Source organism: Dipodomys spectabilis, unplaced genomic scaffold, assembly GCF_019054845.1.
Source record: "Dipodomys spectabilis isolate Male_0828 unplaced genomic scaffold, ASM1905484v1 ptg000045l, whole genome shotgun sequence".
NCBI lineage: Eukaryota > Metazoa > Chordata > Mammalia > Rodentia > Heteromyidae > Dipodomys > Dipodomys spectabilis.
In genome coordinates this window covers 2,159,582-2,178,309 of record NW_024870722.1, presented here as the reverse complement: position 1 = coordinate 2,178,309, position 18,728 = coordinate 2,159,582, and the positions used below count along the sequence as shown (strand labels likewise).

The following is an 18,728-nucleotide window of genomic DNA, read 5'->3' as shown; positions in this document are numbered from 1 at the left end:
CCTTCCCAGCCTCCCCCCTCCCACCCACCCAATCCTTCTCCTTCACCCCCCCCCCCCCCCGCACCGACGTTGTAAAGCTCGTTTTGGACATGTCAACTTGTACTTCTCATTGTTGCAACAGGTCCACCTGTATCCTTAAACAACTGGTTTTTCCCCATCTCCTCAACAAGTTATACTGACATCAAATATAGTGAAAGCAGGGGTTATACTGTGGGGGAGGGACATACAAAGCAACAAAGAGATAATCTTATAAATGCGTTAGAAACACATGCATGAAAGAAAAAAACATTAAAATACATATCTAAGGGTTCATTTTCCTGACATCACATTATCTGACCTTTTCCGCTTGACTCATACATATACTAGATATTGCAAATAAGGGAAACCATGGGACCCATGTTTCTTTGGGCCTGGCTTACTTCACTTAATATAATTTTTTCCAAGCCTTTCCATTTCCTAACAAATGGGGCAATGTCATTCTTTCTGATGGAGGCATAGAATTCCATTGTGTATATATAGCACATTTTCTTGATCCATTCATCTACTGAGGGGCATCTGGGTTGGTTCCATATCTTAGCTATGGTAAATAATGCTGCAATAAGCATAGTTGTGCTGGTAGCTTTAGTGTGGTCTTGTTTGTAAACATTAGGGTAAATGCCCAAAAGTGGGACTGCTGGGTCATAGGGGAGCTCTATGTGAAGTCTTTTGGGGAACCTCCATACTGCTTTCCAAAGTGGTTGAACAAGTTTACATACCCCCTTTCCTTATCCAAAGTCGAAACCCTCACCGTGGCATTCTAGGCTCTCCAGCTTCCCTTCTGTACAGTCACTATTCAGCCCCAACTTTCATAATTACAGCAACCTACATTCCATCTTCCATTTCTGGAGCACCATGTGCCTCGTACTCTCCTTATTTAATATCAACCCCCACCTCCAACACCTTCCTTTCAAAATCAGATGCATCTGTAAGTCTTGTCTTAAGGACATCCTTCTTTATGATGCTTTTCATGATGCCTCCAAGAGGGTTTAACCTCTTGCTACTTGAAGTTCTTTAGAACTATGCTTCTACTTCTCCATATTAAATAAATATTTTCTAGGCTGGGTGCTGGTGGCTTATGCTTGTAATCCTAGCTACTCAGAAGGCTGAGCTCTGAGGATATCGTTTTCAAGCCAGCTCAGGCAAAAAAAAAAAAAAAGACTGTGAGATTATGATTTTCAATTAACCAGCAAAATGTCAAAAGCGGAGCTGTGGCTCAAGGGGCAGAGTCCCAGCCATGAGTAAAAAAAGCTCAGGGACAGTCCCCAGGCTGGGGCTTTGATTGCAAGCCCCAATACCAGCACAATTAAACATACACACACACACCACCACCACCACCACCACCATTAACAACAACAACAACAACAGATTTTTCTATTGCTTATTATGGCCTATAGTTCCAATGGCTGATGGCCTTAACATACAGAAACTCCTTATAGAGATTGGGAACTCAAAATATAAGGGCTGATTGGCTTAAATTTCCATACTAATAGTGCAACAACAAAACAGATAGACAATCTTTGCTTGATTACAGATGTCAGAGTGGGAGATATCTTTAAAAACTTTTTATTGATGTTTTTGCTATGTGGCCCAGGCTGGCTTTGAATCTGTGACCTTCTACTTCAGCCTCTCAAGTGGTAGGATTATAGGCATGCATCACAACACCTGGCTTATAAAAATGTTTTGATCAATAAATAGCGATACTATTGCCTAAAAATAAAAATTCTGCATTGTGAGAAAAGTAAACCAAGATTTGAAAAGCAGGTAGAAACTGGTATAGAAAGTAAGTTCAGGTAATGTTTTCATTTTGCTTCTTAAAGTTTATGTATGTATGTATGTATGAATATAGGTATGTATATATTTAGAACCAGTACTGGGGCTTGAACTCAGGGCCTCATGCTATTGCTTAGCTTTTTCACTTGGGCACATCTCCACTTTTGCCTTTCTGCTAATCAATTGGAGATTATAGAGTCTCTCAGATTTGTCATTCTGGGCTAGATTCAAACTTTGATCCTCAGATCTCAGCTCCTTGAGTAAGCCACTGGCACCTGACTTTTGGCTCTTATTAAATGAGTATTCCAGTATTATTTAATTGTATCATCCCTTTCCCAAATTCCTGTGTTGGAGCCTCAATTCCTCCTCTTCATCTCCCCCTCCCCAAGATGATAGTAATTGGAGGAAGAAATTAAGGGGAATTGAGGTCATAAAGATGGGATCTTACTGGATAGGATTAGTGTCTTTATAAGAAGAGACACCAGGGATTGCTCTCATCCCCCAATGATGTGAGGACAGAGCAAGAAGGTAGCTGTCTACAAGGCAAAGAAACCTCACCAGAAAAATAAAGTGTATCTGCATTTCACTCTCTAGAGCTTTGAGAAATAAATCTTTGGTGCCTCAGTCACCCAGTCTATGTAACGTGTTATATATGGCAGTCCAAACTAGCTAATAAAAGTTATAAAAATAAAGAAGCACGTTTAAAAAAATTTCTTTATCAGGTTTTCGAAGCAGGTTTTTCTCATTTCTCCATCAGATTAAAATATACAAAGCTTAAAAACAAAATGTTGGAATTACAAAATGTTGGCGTTGTCATGTGGTAAAGACTAATGGTGATGTGAGGATCTGGAGTCAAACCAAGCAGTTTCAAGCCCATTTCTGCCACTTACTGGTTATGTAACATAATCAAGGCATTCCACTTCTGTAAGAAGAAGGGTAAGAACGAGAAGGGTAGCTATCCCACAGGACTAAACACTACTACATAGTGAAGTTCTCAGAATATGCTCACTGCCCTGAAAATGCTTATTTTCCAAGCATGAGGCTACCATGTAGACTGAGTCATCATTCGATTGCCATGTGTGAGGGACGTCTCATAGTATAGTATGCGGAAGGCAGGGGTTATTTGTGCAATGTTCTACATTTGATTTCTGGGGTCTGGATGCCTGGAGAAGTGATCAGTATGCAAACCTAGAAAAGCAGAAGACAGATTTTTTTTTTTGGTCTCCATCACACTTTTCCTCTGGGTTATCCATCATCCCAGTGAGAATCCATTTTGTGAATAATTTAACTCAGATCACGTTCATAGTACAACGAGCTCGGATGAGCAAAAATACTTCCACAAATGCAGGACTCTGAGGCTCCAGGACTCTTGACTTTGTGTTATGGGCCACTGCAGAGGCAGGAAGACGAGAAGGTAAAAGAGGAGGTAGGGCTGGACCAGGCATGCTCATGCGATAGAGCTTCTGCAGAGTAAGTGCAAGAGGCCCAGAGTTCAAACACAAGTATCACTAAAATAAGACAACATAGAAAAGAGAGAGAGAGAAGATTGTCTGCAAGAGCAAGAACTTCTCTGTGCCTGGCTGAAGAAGAGAGAAAACTTGGAAGACAAAGATTCTCCAAGTTCATTGTGGGTTTTCCGGAGAAAGTGGAAACAAAAGACATAAGCAGAGAGAATTCGGAATGGCTTTTCTTGACCGAGAACTTGGAAACAGCTTTGGTTCAGCTTGTATCTCACCTAGTATTCGACCACTAACTACTGCCACTCTCTTTCCATTATGCTAGGGGCCTTTCCATTGCCCCATTCAAACATGTCAACAGAACAACAAACATCCCAGTACTCCTGAGTCTCTACTTCCAGCTCTGGAATTCTTAATTGATTAATTCCTTCTGACATGGCCCAGACTGTCTCCAGAGTAATTAGTAACAGAACAGGGTTAATGGAGCTGCCTCATGGTGATGCACATTCATTATGATGAGTTGCTCACTTATAAAAATTAAGCAAGTCTAAGTGTATTTAGAGCCAAAAGGATTGCACTAGACTGACACTAGATAACTACTGGCCTTGTCTTTAACATATTTAAGAGGCGATCAGGTACATGGCAAGGGTATAATGTGTTTCTATACACATCTGATCAAAGCTGCAGGAGGTAAGGCTCATGAATAATACAGTCTCTTTCCTGGGAAAGGACCAGAGACACCAGAGAGACTGGGCTAATTTAGATGTTTTCAGTTTTTCTTGTATTGTGAGTTTCATGGAACTCGAACTTTTCAAGCTCTAGGGCTCATGGCTGAAGCTCCGTGTGCCCTACCCACCCCCCCCCCCCCCATTACTTAGAGTGTGATCAAGTAAAGAAATTCTGTACCTGTGTATCTATGGTCTTCTCTCTCTTCTCCTACTGTCCACAGACATCTGCCAGCTCATACTGCCATGTCTGCAGTAGCTCCTCTGGCCCAGAACATTCCATTTAATTCCACTCATGATTTTGGGGACAGAGGTGAGACCTGGTCTCAGTGGCCACTGTGGTAGGCCTCAACTGTGACTTTGACATTTCTGCTCACTCTATTCTCTATACAGTGACCCAGGGACATATTTTAAAGGTTAGTTTCCACATCACTCCATGCTCAATAATAAACTCTAAACCTCTGTAAACTCTCACCTAGTGAACCCTGTCTCTCAGTACACATCCCAATGAAGCCTCCAGCCAAGCCGAACCAACTCTTCCATGACCCTAAACAGTGCCCATTTTGACCCTTTGTACAGGGTCTTCTTTTCTGGAATCCTCTGCATAAATGTCCTTCGTGTTCAAGTTTTAGTCTTCTACAAGGGCACCTTTATGAGGCTGAACTGAACCACAAATAACACTTGGAATGATAGTCATTCTAGCTTTCACCTCTGTCTTCCTATCTCCCTCCTTCTCTCCCTTCCTCTCTCTCTCCCTCCTTCTCTCCTCCTCTGGAGGAGCCTGGAATCAGTACCTCAAGGATGAATCAGAAACCACAGTGCAGTATTTGCACAGAACCTATACACATCATTCCATGTACTTCAAATCATTTCTACATAATTTACAATGTACGGAATACCCAATCCAATTTGCAAACACTGTAAAACAGTTGTCATATTATGTTGTTTAAAGACTAATGACAAGAAAAAAGTCTGTATACATTTCAGTACAGATGGACTTTTTTTTCCTCCAAATATTTTGAATGTGTGGTTGGCTGAATCCCAGTTGTGGAAGCCATGGGAATCAAGATCTGACTGTGTATGTATTCATTATCCTGCTACAGTGATGTATTCTGCCTTCATACCCAGCGCAGCATCCTGTCCATGGTAGTTATGTTGAATAAGTATGTGCTACATGCGTACATGAGAATTATTTTGTACCATATTTAATCTCGCAAGGTAAATTTGATGTCAAAGGCTTAAGCTTTGATTTAGCAATTTGGATTCTAGAAACTGGAAAAAGAGACACATAAAGATTTATGGAAGCTGTTGTTCAATGTTGTATGTATATTTTTATAATAGAGAAGCTAGAAAAGATCTAAAGAATTAAACAAGTAAGTCTTGATTCTCAACAAGCAGCCAAAAAAATTGTGCTGGGGACTATGTATTAACATAAAAATTAGTTCATGATTTATCAATGCATAGTAATACAGTATATGAAGAGATATTCAATTTTTATTTGGTGGATAAACAGAAGGATGGTGGGTGTGTCTTAGGGGATTGTGAAACTATTTCATCTTTGCAATTTCTTCTGAATTTAAATTTAGGGCACTGAACTGAAGTGTTATTGATGCATTGGGTGGTTCCTTTGGGTAGACATTGGTTCTTTCATCCAGTTGGGATGGATATGAACAACAGAGAATTGGCTCAAGCCTATGTTGGAACTGAGTGTAATAAACACAAGTACTGTGTGAGGTGTGTGAGGTCATCCTGCTCCCAAGGAGACAACAGCCACAAGGCTAGCAGTTGGAAAGCAGGGTCCAATCCTGCCTCCACCAAATTCCTGAAGAATCTACTTCTTTTGTCTGAACCTCAGTTTTTCTACAAGTTGAGTATTTCCTCCTAGCTCCATCCTCATTACATAATACAAGGTACAAAGCAGATCAAGTCTATATCATTTGTAAAAATACCAATCATATTGTAAAAGTGCAGTCAGTTATCATCAAGGTTCTTTCAGAAACCTTTTTATCTCTGATCACGCCATGATTTTAGGTCACAAAGTGGTATCGGATGCAAATGAGCACTGAAATACAATCTCATTGGAGGCCCAACGGACACAAACAATGGTGTGTACCTTGTGAACACTACAAACAAAAATATCAAAGTCATTTTAGGACAGCATGGCTAAGCTGATTCTTCTCTCCCTAATTTTTTTCCCTACAAACTTGTACATCACTGCCTTTGCTTTGCCTTTCCTTTTTTAAAGAGGGCTGACAATAACAAAATGAATTTTAATAGGAGGAATATACTAAGCTTCAGATGAATAACTTCAGGACACAACATACAAAGCCTCAACAAACTCATTATGCAAGAAACAGGGCACTGGTTTTAATTTTTGCAAACATGTTGATGTTGAATTTAGGTTTGCCCAAGCTACTCTTAAACTCGCCACATAAATACAAGGTACATATTTACAGATACACAGGACAGAAGGCTCTTGGCACATGGCTGGCAGGTGTATATCGAATGCTTCTTGACACAAAGAAAAACACAAACCCTGGTCATGACTGCATGTACTAAGACGCACACAGAAACACCCGAATGCCCCACAGGGCAACTGACCAGAGATATATTTTCAGGACTTAGATAACAAGCCCGAAAGAGGAAACAATTCTCCCTTGAAGGGCAGGAGGGACAGGTGCCATGGGAGGCCATGGCAGACTCACCTGTGAAATGGTTGGCAATCCGGGCAGTGGGTTTGGGAGGCAGGGCCGGGGGCTGCTTGAGAAGGGGCAGCTGCTTCACTGGGGTGTCCTCATGGTCTCCAGGGAAAGCAGCAGGTTTTTTGGGGGGCAGTAGCAGGACTGGTTTGGCTGAAGGATCTTGGGACAGGAGGACTCCAGACTCACTGGCAGAGGGACTCTCTTCAGACACTGAGGGGACAACCACATGATACACAGGAGACATTACATGAACGCAGCGCAGGTGGGGATGGCATGGGCCAGCCGGCAACACAGGACAGGGACGCGAGCTGGCTTAGCAAGACGGCAGAGTGACTGATTGCCTCAGGTTATCAAGTATGTGTGGAGAAAGGGGAGGACACCGGAAATCCATGAAAGCAGCAGGGGTGGTGGAGGGACATAGATGGGAGGCAAAGGAAAAAAAAAAAAAAAAGAGGAGAGAGGTGAAAGACTCCATTCCAAACTTGGCATTCATCATACAAGGTGTACTACAGATGCTGGGACTCAAGGGTCCAAAACCACAATGAACAGGATGGCAAGAATGAAGTGTGTCTGAACTGCACCAGAGGAACCAAATGTTGGCTCCAGGAAGGAAGAGAGACTGGGTCAAACTAAAGAGTCTCAATGTTGCCTGCTAAGTTTTCCCTCTGTCTTGGCTCTCATTTGGTACACTGGTTGGTCCTGTTAACAGTCTGGAAAGCTGACACAAACAGGCTGTGACCCAGCACTGAACAGCAACCTTCCAGATGAACTGCAGTGTGAAGGTCCAGCCATCTCCTATAAACTCCATCAGGGTTAAAGGATGCTTGAGGCCTTGATAGCTCTCATTTCCCTTCCCCCCTTGCATGGCCAGATTTTACTATGTTTCAATTATAACAGCTTCCATTCTAGCCATATTTTCTGTTGTTTCGATTCCCCTATTTCTCTTTGCTCTGCATTGAATCTGCCTCTTCCAGACCACAGAGATCCATGGACAGGCACCAGAGGCCTGCAAACTGTCAAGGGATGGGTTGGTGGCACACACACCTTCCTATCAAGCTGGCAGTCTGTGTGGTGATGTGAAACCCTGTGACAGTGCTAGCATGACAGATTCACTAACACATTCAAACCCACCTGATGCAATGTCACAAGGAAGGCTGAATTAAAAAAAAAATTCACTGCTCTTGTTAGAAAACTCTGGGAGGAAAACTGTAATTCAGCTGTACATCTTTCTCTCTGCCTTCCATCACTGCCGCAATTAGAAAACTTATAAATGACTCCTTCTTTTCTTCTTGGCCAGGGGATCAGCATTCTGCAAGCAACAGAGCCTCGCAGAGTACCCATAAGCCTCAAGGTCTCCCCATCTCAAAGGATATTCCTATTAGCAGTGATGAACACCTTGATGGAGCAATAACTCTCCAGGCCACTGTGGAGAATGGGAATCAACGGGGGTACACCGCCATTTCTCCTCTCCTCCTACCTGAGCTCCTGTGGGCATGGAATTTGCACACAGCATGCAGAAAGGACATGGGTTTTCTACCAGTACACCAGATATTCAAAAGCTTCCTTCCCACAGAGCTATCTGCTAACAGTGTGTACCAGTCCTGTCTGTCGGGGGAAAGGAGCAGTTAGTGACTGATAGTTGGGCTGACTGGGGGAACTCTGCACACCTCTCGAAAGCTGAGTGTTGGGCACAAAGGCAACTCTGGATTAAAGAGGGAGGCGATGTTCAGTCAGATGGTATAAGAATATATCTCTTGTATATATCTATCAGTAGGCTCCTGATTAAGCAGTAAATTGTACAGGATTGAATGAGCAATTAAATTAATTGACTGCATCCGCTAAATTGATACAATTTACTGAATTGATAGAACCATTGTCTGGTACACTGGGACTAGAAATTAAAGAGTGTTTAGGCCCTTTCCCGCCTCCTCCCCCCACCCTGCACCAATACTGGGGCTTAGCTCAGGACCTGGGTGTTATCCTCTAGCTTTTTTGCTCAAGGCTGGTGCTCTACTACTTGAGCCACAGCTCCAATTCTGGCTTTGTTTTGTGTGGTTGATTGGTGATAGAATCTCATGCCTCTTCCCTGGATTGAACAGCAATTTCCAGACCTCAACCTCCTGAGTAGCTAGGATTAAAGGTGTGAGCCTGGTTGTTCAGGCCTTCTGAATAGGCAAATTTGATAGGTATCATGTAGAAATGTAGCATGCTTCACCTTTATCTTAATAGAGATGAGTGTTAGAAAACAAAACAATGACATTTAAAAATCATCCATTTTCCCCAAACAAGCCATAAAACAAGTGAGAAAAATGGGTTTTAAAATGAGAACAACACAGGTAAATATCCCTATTTCCTTAAACTCTGTATATATGAAAAACTAATACTTGGGTCAGTTTCATCCCAGTTTCCAGATCTTTCTTTATATGTAAAAGCTAGAACCCCAAATCCAGTGGGAGTAGAGGTTCCCAGTGTGACACTCTGGGGTCTGCCAGAGGCATTACCTGGCCCATCCATAATGTCTGAAGCTTGGAGCACCTCGTATGAACAGGGATCCCTGGGCATGGGGACCGGCTCCATTTCTGACAGTGCAGGCAGAGACAGCTGGCTGGAGCTCAAGGACTGCCCATTTTCCAGGGAATCATCTTCATTGGATATGGAGAGCTCCCCATCTGTCAGAAAGAAGGGAATTGCAGAGTTAGAGAACGCTTGCCTTCCAAGGATGGAAGCCTGCTGATGCAAGTCTACATGCTTCAGACTTCTCTATTTTTAATCAAGGTCAGAACATATAAGGGGCATCTCTCCTTTTGGTTTTTTTTTTTTAAGACATGTTTAGAGATTAGTTGTCTAACTATCACTGCAATATTTTCTAATGATCGTTACAACCTTGCCTGTTTTTGTCTCCAACTTTCTCAACATAATCCATCCTGTGTTTTAGGTATCTACTTTTTAAAAATGAAAGGCGATGAAATAAAATCTTAACTTTTTCTTTTCTTTGGGTGCTGCACCTTAGTTTTGTTTTTGTTTTTTCCTCAACGTTAGTGCTCTACTACTTGAGCCTCAGCTCTAGTTGTGGCTTTTTTTTCTGGTTAACTAGAGACACAGACTTTTCTGCCCAGGCTAATTTTGAACTTCAGTCTTCAGATCTTAGTCTCCTAAGTAGCTAGGATTATAGGCATGAGCCACTAGTATTCAGCTTCTTTCTCTCTCTCTCTCTCTCTCTCTCTCTCATTGGTCATGGGGCTTGAACTCTGGGCCTGAGCGCTGTCCCTCAGCTCTTCAGCTCAAGGCTAGTGCTCTACCACTTGAGCTACAGCATCACCACTTTCTCAGCTTTTCTCTTAATGTTTAAAAAGCCAAATAGCCAGCAGGTAGCAGAGACTGAAATCAAGAGGGAGAATGTCAACCTTAGGTTGCAAAGGGCTTCATGTTGCTTAACAAGAAGTGAAACCACCGTACAGCAGGGTCCCAGGCAAAACATCATTCCACCTCCTGTTTACCTCCACTCTCATCCAATCTCTCTAGTAGGATACACATTTAAGAAGCTCTAATCTCTACCCAATAGGTGCAGCAGCCTATGGCTTTTGGGAAGTGCCAAGATTCTCCTGGTACTGACCATTAATCATGCCCACTTTGATCTGGCTTACAGCTCAGCTGCACAAGGGCTGTGAACAGACACCACAGCAGAGGATCAAAGGCTTCGGTATAATGGCCATTTGTCAGATCAAAATTCCCTCAGTGTGATTTCATCTTAGCTCTGGGGAGTCTTAGATAACTAGATATTAAAGTCAAATTAATTTTTAAAGAGGACTAAAAGCTGTTCAAGTCCAGTGAATAAATATACAGATGAAAGACAGAGTTATGTCTACTCCCAAACAAAGAACCCAGCAGAGCAATTATCTAACTTAGCTCCAGAAGAAAGATGACTGATAAAAATGAAACAGTGTGGTAGCAATGAGGTTAGTGCCTTGCTTTTCCAGGGTTCCATTCAAAGTTTGATTTTATACAATAATGCTTTGGGTGGCGTATAACTCTAGCATACCCCATTAGAACTGGTCCAATAAAATATATGTTCACCAGAGTAATCTATCAATAGGCTTGAAATAGTATATGATTCAAGGACATAGAATATTGGACCTGAATTTTCTGTAAACATAAAAAACATAAGAAGTATCCTCTCTGTTGCCTCAAGTCATCTATATCAGACAAGAGAAAGCAATGGCCAATTTGAATACTGGGTTGGATTTTTTCTTTTCATTCAACCTTTGTGCATGCCCCAGATTATCATAAAAGTTATTGTAATCGAGGTCATCAACATGCTTACTACTCATTCATAAGAGGACAAATGCAGTGGCAAGGCTGTGGATGTACCAAGGGTAGGATGGAAAGGGATTTGATGTGTTAAGGTATCATTTTTGATGGCCTCCAGTTCTCTTAATGTGATTTTTATTTATCATGGTCAAACTGATGTCGTAGGAAGTAGCTGGGCTCAGAGTTCCCAGTGGGTGGGACAATGACACAGCAGCCATTCAGCAGACTACATCTGTAGAAGAACCACTTTGGCTCTTGATGTTCCAAGTCTATTCACGCTCCTGGATAAGACACCCTGAGGCCAGGGGTGGGGGATCACAGGGCTAATGCCAAGTCCTACTTCTCTGGGGGGTTAGGGGGGACAAAGATGTACTTCAATGATCACCACCATGTTAACAGTTGAAAGTGCCAGGCAAAAGTGCCATTGGTAACAAAGATGCACTGCAGGTGGATTTCTTTGACTCCATCTATGACTCAGTTTTTGTCAATGCATCTGATTTACAGTGAAAAATTTTGCTAGGAACCAACAAGAGATACTGCTTACTTCTCTTGCGCTCAAAAAATTAAGTTCCCTGTAGAATTAAAGAGACCTTTGCTTGGTCTCACAGGCCCATGCCACTTGGGAGAGGGATTTACTGTGGGACTTCCATTTTTCTAACTGCTGGAGATTCCCATTGGAAAAATAAAAATGAGGTAGAGAAGGAAAATGGTGATCAAATAGCCACCTTAGCTAATAAAAACAAGTTTTTTTCTCTGTAAATTATTTTCATGGTTGTAATCTTACTATGTGTCAAATATGTACTGATTTTTCTTACTATTTTAAGCATAACTTGCCTAACCATCATCTTGATGATAGTAGATGAATATAGAAATACTTACTGTGCTATTTCCCTATGATTGGTCACAAAGGACTTCCATATATATATGTATGTATATATATTATTTTTATTTTTTGGTCGGTTGTGGGGCTTGAACTCTAGGCCTGGGCGCTGTCCCTCAGCCCTTCAGCTCAAGGCAAGTGCTCTACCACTTGAGCCATAGCACCACTTCCGGTTTTTTGTGTAGTTTATTGGAGATAAGAGTCTCATAGCCTTTCCTGCCCGGGCTGGTTTTGAACTGTGATCCTCAGATCTCAGCCTGTTGAGTAGCAAGGATTAGAGGAGTGAGCCACCAATGCCCAGCTAGGACTTCCCAATATTTTATACTATCATGAAAAAAGTATCAGGAGACCATCTTCTTGTATAGAGAATTTTCTACAACTAGAATTCTCTCCACTTTATTTATCCTAAAACAAATTCCAACAAGTCAAATCTTAGTATTAATATTCTAAAATCTAGTGATATAAAAATGGATCTCATAAGATGGTTTTTCTAAAGGGTTTTTGGTTTACACAGCCTTTCTTCCCCCCATGCACCCATCACTCCATCTGTGTACATACATATACATGCATGCACACATACACACTCAGTAAAAATAAAAGCCATTCAATAAGTAGAACATATCCATCATTAATCTCATTTATAGTCAATATGGTGGTGACAAAAAGAAGAGCCATTTGATTTGGGCACAACAATGTTGCCACTTTTAAGTAAGATTAAAAATTTTTATTATGATATTTTAAAACATACAGACACACTAATGAAACAGTGTAACTGTTTCCACATATCTAACGTCATACTACAAAATTAGCTGGGAATTCCTAATGCTTGGTGATTCCAAACTTTATTAATTGAAAGACTATTAGGAGTCCCATGCACATCCTTTTCCTATTAGTGTTTTATCAGTATCTTTGAAAGCATTTCAAAGTTTGCCTTTTTTGAGAAATGAATTCTGGCACACTTGTCCCCGGGAAGACTCTGTACCAAAATTAAGATGAGGCTTACAAGTTATGAGTCCCTTCAACTATGAGGTCATCACCATCTTATTTTATTATGGATGAGAGAATTCACTGAGTGATGGAAATTGCTTTGATGTTTCATAGCACTTAAAAATTGTCTGTTAATAAGATGTACAAGACACTATGTTGAAAACAAACTTTACAGCTTCACAACTTCTGGTGGGAGGGAGGGAGGAGTTGGGGAGGTGAGGAGGGAAGGGATAGTAGGGGAAAAACAAAGGAGGGGGTAACAATGCTCGATAGGAAATGAACTCATTACCTTACTCATGGAACTGTAACCCCTATGTACAGTATCTTTACAATAAAAATATTAAAAAATAAAAAGTAATAAAAAATAAAAATTGTTATTATTTGTTTTCTTGATAATAACAGGTGCTGGTGGGGATATGGCTTAAAGGGAATACTACTACACTGTTGGTGGGGATGTAAAATTGTTCAACCACTCTGGAAAGCAATATGGAGGTTCCTCAAAAAACTAAACATACAGCTTCCCTATGACCCAGCAATCTCACTCCTAGGCATTTACCCAAATGACTACAAACCAGCCTGCACTAATGCCACCAGCACATCCATGTTCATTGAAACATTATTGACCATAGCTAACATATGGAATCAACCTAGATGCCCCTCAGTGGATGAATGGAGCAAGAAGATGTGGTATATATGCATAGTGGAATTCTATGCTTCCATCAGAAAGAATGATATTGCCCCATTCATAAGGAAATGGGAAGACAGAAAAAGTTATATTAAGCAAAGTAAGCCAGGCCCAAAGAAACATCAGCCGCATGCTTTCCCTCATTTGCAATAACTAGAATATATCTATAACTCTACAAGTGAATCCACTGGATAGTAAAAGACAAATAATTACACTTGGACATGATTAATTAAACAGCACTCTAAGCATTGCACAGTGAGAACAAAGGAGGATATTTTTAGGAGAGAACCAAAATGGCTCAATAGCTATGTGTATATGACCATATAAAATGGTGCTTTATTGAAATGAACTCCAAGTTATTTATTTATTTTTCTTTCTTGTCCCCCCTCCCTTTGGTCTATTCCCTGTTGGCACTGTTTTTGATTTGTCTTGTATATAAGTTTATCTGATTTGGGGAAGGGAAAGGGAATGAAAGAAACAGTGGGACAAAGTATGAACCAATTCAACAGTGATACTTACTAGACCCCATGTTGGAAATAAACTATACTACTTTGGGGAAAAGAGGAGTTGGGAGAAAGAGTAGGGGAAAATGAAGGAGGGGGCAACACTGTTCAAAAGAAATATACTCATTACCTGCCATGTAACTGTAACCCCTCTGCACATCACCTTTACAATTAAATTTAAATTAAAAAAAGAAATCAGGACACTAAAAACAATTGTGTGAATGGCTCACAATGATCTTCAATCATTGGTTTCCCACTCAAACTAGTAAAAGTATGAACAGGAGGAAAGCAGAATGCAGGTGAGGAAACTAGACGGTTTGAGGCAGTAGGTAATTGGTGTACATCACAATGCCCTAAAAGGTAGCTGGAACCCAGATGACTAGCCTCTACCTCCAGAGTTTCTGACCCTGTAGGCCTGGAATGGCAATCAAGAACATGCTTGTTTATCAAGTAGCTGGATTCTCACACTTTGAGAATCACTGAATTAAGAGTTAAGTATCTGAGAGAAGAGAACCTGGAATGACAATGGTGTCTTGCCTGATGAAGCACAGGATAAGAAATGCTGGCTGATGCTAATACGGAAGAGAGAAGGTTGCTTTAAGCTAAAGAAATGGCAAGAATCAGGATGTTGAGTTTTCTAAATATGAATCTTGGAAGTAAACTTGGCAAAAAAAATAGATACCAACCTATGCATAGTGGCATGCCCTTGTAATCGCTTTGGGAGGCTGAGGCAGGAGGATGGCTTGAGCCCTCAAATTCACTGCCACCCTGGGAAACAGAGTCAGACATCAACTTGGAAAAAATAAAGAGCTAGGTGTGGTAATGCATACCTAACGCATACCTCCAACAGGAGGCAGGAGGATTGTAAGGCTAGCTTGGACTACATAGTCAGACTTAACCTGAAAGGAAGGAAGGAAGGAAGGAAGGAAGGAAGGAAGGAAGGAAGGAAGGAAGGAAGGAAGGAAGGAAGAGAGAAGGGGGAGGGAGATAGGGAGGAGGGAGAGAAAGAGAAACATGGACAACTAGGCTGAAAAGAGCAGTCAGGTGAAGTGGAAAAAAAAAACAATGTTAGCCAGACACAAGATGACATGTCTAACAAGGTAGAATCAGATGACAGAAGTGGCAGAGAATGGTATGCAGAAGTTGGTGCAGAACATTGTGAATTTTAAGTGATGAGACATTGAAAGCTATAGGCTTCTGTCAGGTATAAATGTGGCTGTGGAACTTGCACCAGTCTTACTCTCCTCTTTCTGTGACACTTAGGAATGAAGATGTTGGTTGGGTCAGGTTAATAACAAATAAAGGAGAGTGAGGACTGAATTCACTCAATTGACAAAACACTTGTTGAGAGACTATTGTCATTAACCACATATCTGAAATCACCAACTCCTACAGTTTCCTCCATCTTGTGAGGAAGGGCAAGGTTTGCTATTGGCTCCTGACAATTCATGCGGAAACTACCATTCTGTTGGATCTCTCCAGAGCCAGCATCCCTGCTGGTCCTTCTCAGGCATTAGGCAGAATGTTAAGCAGAAGACAGATGCACCTTGGGTAAAGAGAAATGGACAGGCTATCATGAAGTATTGTAGACCAGAGAAGAGTCAGCTTGAGCCAGCAGGTGTGAGAGTTAGGAAAAGTAGAATAAGAGACCCTGAGAAGCAGAGAAACAGTGTAAATGGCGAAAAAAGGTAGAAATATACATTCACGATATATAGAAACCATGTCCTAAAAAAAAAATTGAAGGTTTAGTCAGATTTTGGTTTAGAAGACACATTTAAATTTATGTTGTTATCTTTAGGAAGTGTACCTCTACAAGACATTACCATTTACCATTGTGGCTGTATTCCAAATATTTGGTGGGGCGGGGCGGGGTGTTAAAAATGGTTTGCTGTTTATCATTTGCTTTGCTTTAAGGTTTAGAATGGTTTGGATGTTGAATGGCCTACAAAGGCCCAGGCGTTAAAAGCTTGGTCTACAGATGGCGCTGCTGGGAGACTCTGTGAGCTTTTAGAAGGTGGGGCCTAGAGGGAAGTCTTTAGGTCATTGGGTGTGTCCTGAAATAGGACTGTGGCCCTCTGCTTTCTTCTTCTCTCTTCATCTTGGCCCACAATGTAAACAGTTTGCTTTGGTATGTGCACTCACTACTGCTATCTGGACATGCCCACCAGAGGTCAAAGCAGTGGGTCTATGGATCTTGGGCTGGAGCCTCCAAAAGTGTGAATCAAAATAAACTTTTCCCCTTATAAGTTAATGATACAGTCATTTTTTACAGTCATGGGAAGCTGACTGATGCAGGGATACTCCCTTTATTCAGTATAATCAACATCAGCTTCTGATCCAATTGATTTTATTAAAGCATACATTTAGTTGAAGTTGTTAGTTATAGATGAATATCACCATGGAAAACGGTAACAGAAATTCCTTTAGGTTCTCCTGGACATTTACATAATAACAGGTAGAATTAAAAAAAATCTTTTCAACCCCCAAGTTATGTGAAAAACAGACATTTTGTTTTGAGAATATGCAGTTTGTGGTCTTTTACGATTTAAGATAAAATTGTCCGTTCTAACTCTAAAAATAAAAATGCTTTAATAAAGTTAAGCTCACCATTGACTCTGATTTTCTAACATACAAATTGTGGTTTATAAAAAAAAGTATGTCTAAAATATATTTCTCATGGGACAAGAAATCCTTACTGGATAAATAGCAGTTGAATATGAGTATAAAGAAGAATATTGTATTTACATCCATATATTGAGCAATTATTGCTTTAAATTTTAAATATACCAAAAAGCTAAATATAAAAGCCCAAAGGAAAATAAATAGAAATATCAAAAAAGAGAACAGTAGAAACAACTATTAATTGTTAATTCAGACTGCACAAGAAGGAAGCAGATGGATAGTTTTGACTTACCTATAAAACTTTCTGACTTTTTTAATTTGCAAAAAGTAACAGGGTACACCAAGAGGAAGACGAAAAGCAGCATAAAGGAAAAAATAGGAGCTAAATATAGCTAGTAAAAGAACAGAATATTCTAAAGTAGGATGAGTGCTTGTTCAGGTAAATAAAAATCAAGTTCTAAGTGTCACTTGGAAAATGGAAATGAGAGAAATGCAAATGAAATGACCGTGTGGGTGATACTGATACATTGAAGATGTGTTTGCAGTCCTGTCAAGCACAACAGTAGGAATGTAGAACAATATGCACATATCAATGATAAAGACATCAGAATGAAATCTTTGTGTGCCCTGGCAGAGTTCTGAAGGAATTTGGTGAGATGGAAGCAGTTGAACCATCATTAACATTTTGCTCTATAAAGATGCACATATTTGTTTTATTTAAAAAATACAAAGGAATTACAGGCTGCCTCATTAAGTGAGAAAAAAAACAACAGTTTATGTTAGAGAGGAAAACCCATTCCTCACTTCCTTGCTTCTCTACATGATCCTGATTTTTGTTCAGTTCCTGACTTTGTACAGTTAGACCATGGCCAATGTGCAGCCATTGGTGCCTTATCCTGCAATGGGAGGAGAATCAAACTATCCTTCCCACCACAGGTCAGTTAACTCAGCCCTCACACCTGATGGGCTGATTCCAGGCGATAAGGATGAGGAGTCGGATTATCAGGCCCATTAGCAACTTCCTCCAAATTGGTAACAATTTGGAGCTCCCATTCGTCTCCTTTCTTAAATGCTTTAGAAACTCAGTGGTGTAAAAAAAACAAAAACAAAAACAAAAAAACAACCAAAGTGAACCCAGTAGGCTCCTCAAAAACTGTAGCAATCTGGAGAGCCAGTGGAAGAGGATGCTTTCCCCATCTCGGGTAAAAAGAAATAAAGGGAGCCACCAACAGGTGACAGTGAGGAGCCATACTCTCCTGAGAAACCCTAATCTTAATCAGAAGAGGTGTGTTGGCGAGCACCTGTAACTTATTCCCAGAGAGACAGGTGAGAGGGGAGAAGCAGCAGGCACAATGGGAAGAAGCCAGGACTTGGCATGTGAGGGTGACAAGCTGTCCCTGTCATCACTAGCTGACAATGAGTTCTTTAACCTTTCTGTCCTTTGGCTGGGGGATGGGAGTGGAGGAGTAACTGCATTTTTGGGGGGGGGGTGTCAACCTTGGTCTTTATTTTTGATCATATTTTTATTATTTAGTTGAACAAGAGTAACAACTCAACATGTCAGTTTCTGAGTACAGTGCATCTTGATCAACATCAACTCCTTTTGTTCCTCTCCTCTATTCCTCCTAACTCATCTATCCCTGCAATTTTCCTGGTTTCATGAATACCATGCCTGCATTCTCTTCCCACTCTTCTTCTCTTCATTCATCTCCCCTCTTCCCCTTTACCACCCTGCTAAACATCTCCAGTACCAACTTCCTGGTATTCATTTGATACATGTCCAACCTCCTTTCAGGTCAATGTTCTGCATGAGGTGCTGGGAGAGAGGAGAAGAAGCTTCTTATCTCCTCTAGACTTGCCAATCAGCCTGAAATAACATGTGAGCTAAAACAGCCAAGCATTTTATAGGGGGTTTTGTTTTTCTTGATTGTCTTATCTATTTGGACATACTGCAGCAAGAAATGGGAAGTAAACAAATGGATAAATGGGATTTTTTGGGCAGAGAAAGAGAATGACATAGAGAGAGGGAGGGAGGGAGAGGAGGAGGGAG

At 40.9% G+C, this 18,728-nt stretch overlaps 1 protein-coding gene across 5 annotated transcripts in view; it reads right to left on the bottom strand.

The window, feature by feature from the left end:
* The window catches only part of Phactr1 (phosphatase and actin regulator 1), a 430,764-nt gene that overhangs the window by 62,182 nt on the left and 349,854 nt on the right, over positions 1–18,728 (bottom strand). For 4 of the 5 annotated variants that reach the window (XM_042678533.1, XM_042678535.1, XM_042678534.1 and 1 more), the window contains 2 exons: positions 9,195–9,362; positions 6,697–6,903 (listed from right to left, as the gene is read on the bottom strand). In XM_042678533.1, coding sequence (XP_042534467.1) covers positions 6,697–6,903; positions 9,195–9,362 — 375 coding nt within the window. The remainder of the gene's footprint in view (positions 1–6,696; positions 6,904–9,194; positions 9,363–18,728) is intronic. The other variant, XM_042678536.1, reaches the window with a different exon arrangement.